The sequence below is a fragment of the Leptodactylus fuscus genome, chromosome 5, assembly GCF_031893055.1.
Source record: "Leptodactylus fuscus isolate aLepFus1 chromosome 5, aLepFus1.hap2, whole genome shotgun sequence".
Lineage (NCBI taxonomy): Eukaryota > Metazoa > Chordata > Amphibia > Anura > Leptodactylidae > Leptodactylus > Leptodactylus fuscus.
In genome coordinates, this window is record NC_134269.1 from 22,567,564 (window position 1) to 22,576,331 (window position 8,768).

The window sequence follows — 8,768 nt, forward strand, 5'->3', positions numbered from 1 at the left end:
GGTCCAGGAAGGCGGGAGTTTCAACAAGCCGGAACGCCAACATCTCCTGGGCCAGCAGTTTAGCGATGTTGGCGTTCAAGGCTTGCGCGTGTGGGTGGTTAGCAGTGTATTTCTGCCGCCGCTCCAATGTCTGAGAGATGGTGGGTTGTTGTAAAGAAGCGCCTGATGGTGCCTTTGATGGTGCAGGAGAAGGAGATAAGACAGGAACAGGGGAGGATGAGGGAGAAGTCAACAAAGTGGCGGAGGCAGATGAAGTGGTGTCCTGGCTCGTCCTCTGGAGTGCATCGCCAGCACAGTCAGCAGTGGCAGTGGCAGAGGCAGAGGCAGAGGCAGTGGCAGTGGCGTGAACGGCAGGCGGCCTTTGTCCTGCCGTTGCTGCCTGCCACTGATTCCAGTGCTTGGATTCCAAATGACGGCGCATTGAAGTGGTGGACAGGTTGCTCTTCTCAGAGCCCCTAATCAATTTCGAGAGGCAAATTGTGCAGACAACACTATATCTGTCCTCGGCGCATTCCTTGAAAAAACTCCACACCTTCGAGAAACGTGCCCTCGAGGTGGGAGTTTTTCGGGGCTGGGTACGAACTGGAACATCTTGGGAGATTCCGGGTGTGGCCTGGCTTCGCCTAAGCTGCTGACCTCTGCCTCTAGCTACCCTTTTTGGTGCTGCACCTGCCTCAACATCCACACTACTTTCCCCGCTTGACATCCCCCCTGTCCAGGTCAGGTCAGTGTCCTCATCATCCACCACTTCCTCTTCCAACTCCTGTCTCATCTCCTCCTCCCGCACAATGCGCCGGTCAACTGGATGCCCTGACGGCAACTGCGTCACATCATCGTCGATGAGGGTGGGTTGCTGGTCATCCACCACCAAATCGAACGGAGATGGAGGAGACTCTAGTGTTTGAGCATCTGGACACAGATGCTCCTCTGTTAGGTTCGTGGAATCGTGACGTGGAGGGGCAGGTTGAGGGACAATGAAAGGAGCGGAGAACAGCTCTGGGGAGCAGGGACAGTTGGGGTTATTGTTCTGTGAAGCTTGGGAATTTTGGGAGGAAGGAGGACAAGACTGTTGGGTAATAGGAGGAGAGGAGGCAGAGTCTGACTGGCTGCTGGACAATGTGCTGTAAGCGTTCTCTGACAGCCATTGCAAGACCTGTTCCTGGTTCTCGGGCCTACTAAGGTTTGTACCCTGCAGTTTAGTTAATGTGGCAAGCAACCCTGGCACTGTGGAGTGGCGCAATGCTTGCTGCCCCACAGGAGTAGGCACGGGACGCCCTGTGGCTTCACTGCTACCTTGCTCCCCAGAACCATTCCCCCGACCTCGCCCACGGCCTCGTCCACGTCCCTTTCCGGGAGCCTTGCGCATTTTGAATTCCCAGTTAGAAATTGGCACTATATACCAGTAGCAAAAATTGTGGGTGCACGTAACCCCAATATATTCTTTGAATTACCAGTCAGACAATGGCACTATATACCAGTAGCAAGAAATGAGGGTATTTATAACCCCAATATATTCTTTGAATTACCAGTCAGAAACTGGCACTATATGGCAGTAGCAAGAAATGAGGGTATTTATAACCCCAATATATTCTTTGAATTCCCAGTCAGACAATGGCACTATATACCAGTAGCAAGAAATGAGGGTATTTGTAACCCCAATATATTCTTTGAATTCCCAGTCAGACAATGGCACTATATACCAGTAGCAAGAAATGAGGGTATTTGTAACTCCAATATATTCTTTGAATTCCCAGTCAGACAATGGCACTATATACCAGTAGCAAAAATTGTGGGTGCACGTAACCCCAATATATTCTTTGAATTACCAGTCAGAAACTGGCACTATATGGCAGTAGCAAGAAATGAGGGTATTTGTAACCCCAATATATTCTTTGAATTCCCAGTCAGACAATGGCACTATATACCAGTAGCAAGAAATGAGGGTATTTATAACCCCAATATATTCTTTGAATTCCCAGTCAGACAATGGCACTATATACCAGTAGCAAGAAATGAGGGTATTTATAACCCCAATATATTCTTTGAATTACCAGTCAGAAACTGGCACTATATGGCAGTAGCAAGAAATGAGGGTATTTGTAACCCCAATATATTCTTTGAATTCCCAGTCAGACAATGGCACTATATACCAGTAGCAAGAAATGAGGGTATTTGTAACCCCAATATATTCTTTGAATTCCCAGTCAGACAATGGCACTATATACCAGTAGCAAGAAATGAGGGTATTTGTAACCCCAATATATTCTTTGAATTCCCAGTCAGACAATGGCACTATATACCAGTAGCAAAAATTGTGGGTGCACGTAACCCCAATATATTCTTTGAATTACCAGTCAGAAACTGGCACTATATGGCAGTAGCAAGAAATGAGGGTATTTGTAACCCCAATATATTCTTTGAATTCCCAGTCAGACAATGGCACTATATACCAGTAGCAAGAAATGAGGGTATTTATAACCCCAATATATTCTTTGAATTACCAGTCAGAAACTGGCACTATATGGCAGTAGCAAGAAATGAGGGTATTTGTAACCCCAATATATTCTTTGAATTCCCAGTCAGACAATGGCACTATATACCAGTAGCAAGAAATGAGGGTATTTGTAACCCCAATATATTCTTTGAATTCCCAGTCAGACAATGGCACTATATACCAGTAGCAAGAAATGAGGGTATTTGTAACCCCAATATATTCTTTGAATTCCCAGTCAGACAATGGCACTATATACCAGTAGCAAAAATTGTGGGTGCACGTAACCCCAATATATTCTTTGAATTACCAGTCAGACAATGGCACTATATACCAGTAGCAAGAAATGAGGGTATTTATAACCCCAATATATTCTTTGAATTACCAGTCAGAAACTTGCACTATATGGCAGTAGCAAGAAATGAGGGTATTTGTAACCCCAATATATTCTTTGAATTCCCAGTCAGACAATGGCACTATATACCAGTAGCAAGAAATGAGGGTATTTATAACCCCAATATATTCTTTGAATTACCAGTCAGAAACTGGCACTATATGGCAGTAGCAAGAAATGAGGGTATTTATAACCCCAATATATTCTTTGAATTCCCAGTCAGACAATGGCACTGTATACCAGTAGCAAAAATTGTGGGTGCACGTAACCCCAATATATTCTTTGAATTCCCAGTCAGACAATGGCACTATATGGCAGTAGCAAAAATAGTGGGTGTATATAGCCCCAATTCTATTGCTAGGGGACTTGCAGTGTATTTCTGGGGTGAAGGTGGGGGGGCACACCGTTGGAACGGGTATCAGGGGTATATATCGGGTATACGGGAATACACTGTCAGTGTATTCCATTCAGGATCCTGGGAAAGCTGGGTTGCGGCGATTGAGCCCGTCAGTGCCACGTTACACTGACAAGCTTCTCCCTGGAATTGAAGTTATATGTAAGCCCAATATATTCTTTGAATTCCCAGTGAGACAATGGCACTATATGGCAGTAGCAAAAATAGTGGGTGTATATAGCCCCAATTCTATTGCTAGGGGACTTGCAGGGTATTTCTGGGGTGAAGGTGGGGGGGCACACCGTTGGAACGGGTATCGGGGGTATATATCGGGTATACGGGAATACACTGACAGTGTATTCCATTCAGGATCCTGGGAAAGCTGGGTTGCGGCGATTGAGCCCGTCAGTGCCACGTTACACTGACAAGCTTCTCCCTGGAATTTAGCTCTTATAAGAGCTGTTGGTTGTCTTCTCCTTCCTATCTAGCCTGTCCCTGCCTACCCAGAATCTAAGCCCTAGCTAACTGGACGGAAACCTCCGTCCCCGGTGAATTGCAAGCTCAGAATGACGCGAAGCTGGGCGGCGCTGTTCTTTTAAATTAGAGGTCACATGTTTTCGGCAGCCAATGGGTTTTGCCTACTTTTTTCAACGTCACCAGTGTCGTAGTTCCTGTCCCACCTACCCTGCGCTGTTATTGGAGCAAAAAAGGCGCCAGGGAAGGTGGGAGGGGAATCGAGTAATGGCGCACTTTACCACGCGGTGTTCGATTCGATTCGAACATGCCGAACAGCCTAATATCCGATCGAACATGAGTTCGATAGAACACTGTTCGCTCATCTCTAGTAACTATAATATGTCTGATATCACTTCCCTTCCTTCTAGTCATTCACCCATTGGGTCATCCAGTGCCCTCTCTAACTCCAAAATTTTGTTAACCAGGACTGAAGTGCTGGAGTCCTGGGTTCGAATGCAACCAAGGACAACATCTACAATGAGGTTGTGTGTTCTCCTCGTGTTTGCGTCTACTCTGGTTTACCTTACTGTGTGTACTGACACCTGCCTGCTGCCATTCTTGGGGTTGATTTTCATACAAGGGGGTGGGCTCATTCACAATTTTGCCTAAGAACACTGCTATGACTAAAGAATTGTATCAAAACCCCCTTCAAGAGCAACTTCTCCCAACCATTCAGGAGACATCTGGTGATGGACAATGCTCCTTCCAATATAATGGACACCATGACACAAGGTAAAAGTCATCTCCAGATCTCAACTGCATCTAGAACATGTGGTCAATCCTCAAAAAGTGGGCTAACAAACAAAAACACGGAAATTGTGATAAACTCCAAGCACTGGTCATACAAGACTGGCGTGTTATGGTCCTAGTTTGGTTTAGAAGACGATATCCAACATGTCAGGGTGAAGTGCAGATGTCTTGAAAAAGAAGGGTCAAGACTGAAGATATTGGGTCTTTACAAAAACTTGATGTATTCATGTAAAAAATTATGAAATACATATAATTGTACTTTAGTAACCACAAAAAACATCTGACTAAAGATCCAAAAACACTGGAGCAGCAAACTTTTTGAAAACCAGAATTTGTCAATCTCAAAACTTTTGACAACCATTGTATGTTCACCTGACCTCCTAGTCTTCCCCTCCATATGCGGAGATGACAAGGAGGTCCTTGGTCTTCCATTCTCTCAATAGGTAGCAGTACCTGGGGCCCGATAGGTAAAACTTTTTACAGCCTATCTTATAGACAAGTCATTTATTAGATTATCCCTTTAAGAACTGTAGAAATTTTGGAACTCTTATCTGATGCCAAAAATTCAAGAACAGAATGTTTCGATTTTAGTATTATCCCGCGGTCTATGTAAGAAATGAAACCCAGATCAGATAGACGGTGACATGTCAGTACAAGTCTGATTACAGGACAAAAGAGATAAAACCTGACTCCATTACCCAAAAATATCCCTAGGTGATCGGGGAGCTGAGCTATGGGGCGCTGTTTGTTGTATGTTAGAGGATAGACGATATTCCCAAGTCATTTCATTCCTCTAACTTCCAGAGCCAGAAGACCAATATTTGGTCAGGAAGACAACGCCTCGATAGCCACCAATTCTCCATCAGGAGCCCCCTGCCCAACAACACCCCGTATCTCAGCTTCCTGGACTGCCCTATAACTTGATAGTCTACTATGTGAAGCTTAAGGTATCATATAGAGAGAGTAAAGTAGTACAATGATGGATGACTTACCCAACACAGTGCTGGAGACCAGGCTGAGGGCAACAAAGTGTAGATGGAGCTTCATTGCTGAACGGTTGCGAATCACTGAAGGGTTGAGAAGCAAAAATTTCTAAAGCTCTTTCCCTTATCACAAACTTGGCCACAACAATAGATGGAAGGAAGTCGGACGGTGAGACATGTACTGATGGCTTTTTTTTTTTTTTCCCTGAGACTTTCAGATTGCTTTTAATTGCTGGGCAGAATGGAAGAAACATCTGCAAAAAAGTGACGTACAAGTGGGCGGGATTATATGACGCAGCATAAAGTCTGGCAGGTGTTAGAGACAGAGGTCTTAAGAGATGTTATCTTACAGAAGGCAGAAGTGTCTACGTTATAGAGAACTCAAAGGGACTCTCACATTAGGGTCTATTCAGATGGACATGTTTGGGCTGAGAAATAGGGTCCTTGTGATAGCCGGTCCGAATGAGACTTGGAGAAAATCACAGGATGGAGGGATCAGACTACACATAAGGCTTGTTAGTAGTCTGTAGTCATTAATATGGAGCTGTATATAGTATAGCGAGAGGATATATGGAGTAATAGGAGGAGATATAGGAGAGGATATATGAAGTAATAGGAGGAGATATAGGGAGAGGATATCTGGAGTAATAGGAGGAGATATAGGGGAGGATATATGGAGTAATAGGAGGAGATATAGGGGAGGATATATGGAGTAATAGGAGGAGATATAGGAGAGGATATATGGAGTTTTAGGAGATATAGGAGAGGATATATGGAGTATTAGGAGATATAGGAGAGGATATATGGAGTAATAGGAGAAGATATAGGAGAGGGTATATGGAGTAATAGGAGGCGATATATAGAGGATATATGGAGTAATAGGAGGAGATATAGAGGAGGATATATGGAGTAATAGGAGGAGATATAGGGGAGGATATATGGAGTAATAGGAGGAGATATAGGAGAGGCTATATGGAGTAATAGGAGGAGATATAGGAGAGGATATATGGAGTAATAGGAGGAGATATAGGGGAGGATATATGGAGTAATAGGAGGAGATATAGGAGAGGATATATGGAGTAATAGGAGGAGATATAGGGGAGGATATATGGAGTAATAGGAGAAGATATAGGGGAGGATATATGGAGTAACAGGAGGAGATATAGGGGAGGATATATGGAGTAATAGGAGGAGATATAGAGTGAAGATATATGGCGTAATAAGAGGAGATATAGGAGAGGATATATGGAGTAATGGGAGGAGATATAGGGAGAGGATATAAGGAGTAATAGGAGGAGATATAGGGGAGGATATATGGAGTAACAGGAGGAGATATAGGAGATGATATATGGAGCAATAGGAGGAGATATAGGAGAGGATATAGGGAGTAATAGGAGGAGGCATAGGAGAGGGTATATGGAGTAATAGGAGGAGATATAGGGGAGGATATATGGAGTAATAGGAGGAGATATAGGAGAGGATATATGGAGTAATATGAGGAGATATAGGGGAGGATATATGGAGTAATAGAGGAGATATAGGAGAGGATATATGGAGTAATGGGAGGAGATATAGGAGAGGATATATGGAGTAATAGGAGGAGATATAGGAGAGGATATATGGAGTAATAGGAGGAGATATAGGGGAGGATATATGGAGTAATGGGAGGAGATATAGGGAGAGGATATAAGGAGTAATAGGAGGAGATATAGGGGAGGATATATGGAGTAATGGGAGGAGATATAGGGAGAGGATATATGGAGTAATGGGAGGAGATATAGGGAGAGGATATAAGGAGTAATAGGAGGAGATATAGGGGAGGATATATGGAGTAACAGGAGGAGATATAGGAGAGGATATATGGAGTAATGGGAGGAGATATAGGAGAGGATATATGGAGTAATAGGAGGAGATATAGGAGAGGATATATGGCGTAATAAGAGGAGATATAGGAGAGGATATATGGAGTAATGGGAGGAGATATAGGGAGAGGATATAAGGAGTAATAGGAGGAGATATAGGGGAGGATATATGGAGTAACAGGAGGAGATATAGGAGAGGATATATGGAGCAATAGGAGGAGATATAGGAGAGGATATATGGAGTAATAGGAGCAGATATAGGGGGAATATATATGGAGTAATAGGAGGAGATATAGGGGAGGATATATGGAGCAATAGGAGGAGGTATATAGAGGATATATGGAGTAATAGGAGGAGATATAGGGGAGGATATATGGAGTAATAGGAGGAGATATAGGGAGATATATAAGGTAATAGGAGGAGATATAGAAGAGGATATATGGAGTAATAGGAGGAGATATAGGGGAGGATATATGGAGTAATAGGGGGAGATATAGTGGAGGATATATGGAGTAATAGGGGGAGATATAGGGGAGGATATGTAGAGTAATAAGAGGTTATAGGTAGTTTCACAAGTAGATACAATTTCTCTTGGTATGTAAGAATCAGAGAGATAAGAGGTATTTCTATAGGGGTTTGGTAATATAGATGAGGATAGCAGGTATGTGGATCACAGTTTATAGAGCATGATAAAGATATATTCTAAAGTTTAGGTATAGCTATAAGACAAGAATTATCTACCTGATTCCGGGGATATATATTACATGCTGTAGTTTCCGTTTCTCGTAGTCTTATGAAATCCCAGGCACAGCAAGCCAGGAATACTTGGCAGATGTTTATATCTTTCCCAGCATCCCAAGTTCCCAGCAGGGCTCACTTTGCTATTCGTGCACTCCCCACTTGTACCTCTCCGTATTTACTGTGGCATCATTCTCCACTATCTGCTTCATTGGACCATATCAGCCCTCTATACAGAGGAGGTTCTGGACTGAGACTTCTCGCCTCTTACTAAAAGCCCCAGGTCTCTTCTTATTAAATGTCTTATTATTAGAAAATGCAAAAACAGGAAGCCATTAATTCCCATAGCGAAGCTTCCTCTATGAAACTGCTTATCTGGTTATTATAATGATGCCATTATGTTACAGGATATACTACACTCAAGTTGCCTCTAGAAAGGTGAGAAGGAGTCGGGGTCTCCATGTCCAGTTGTGGCTTTTTGCAAGTATGACCCTTACTCTGGTGGGTGCCTTGTGCAGAGTTCCCTACTCACACCCCTCCCTTTAAGGTGCACCATACAGGGCCAAATAAAACTTAAAGCCATGCCCAAATAATGGTCCTAAATTTCTTGGGACAGACCCTAATTCTCAGGAAGGCTAAT

General features: G+C 43.5%; 1 protein-coding gene across 4 annotated transcripts in view; it reads right to left on the reverse strand.

Annotated features, from left to right (window-relative positions):
- Positions 1-8,376, reverse strand: part of LOC142202504 (intercellular adhesion molecule 5-like) — a 57,307-nt gene extending 48,931 nt beyond the window's left edge. Inside the window, exons 1-2 of one of the 4 annotated variants that reach the window (XM_075272647.1) lie at positions 8,132-8,375; positions 5,538-5,782 (exon numbers count right to left, since the gene is read on the reverse strand). In XM_075272647.1, coding sequence (XP_075128748.1) covers positions 5,538-5,592 — 55 coding nt within the window. In that variant the 5' untranslated portion in view covers positions 5,593-5,782; positions 8,132-8,375. Of the gene's footprint in view, positions 1-5,537; positions 5,783-8,131 lie in introns of all 4 variants that reach the window. The other 3 variants (XM_075272645.1, XM_075272644.1, XM_075272646.1) reach the window with 3 other exon arrangements.
- Between the last annotated feature and the right edge of the window lie 392 nt (positions 8,377-8,768).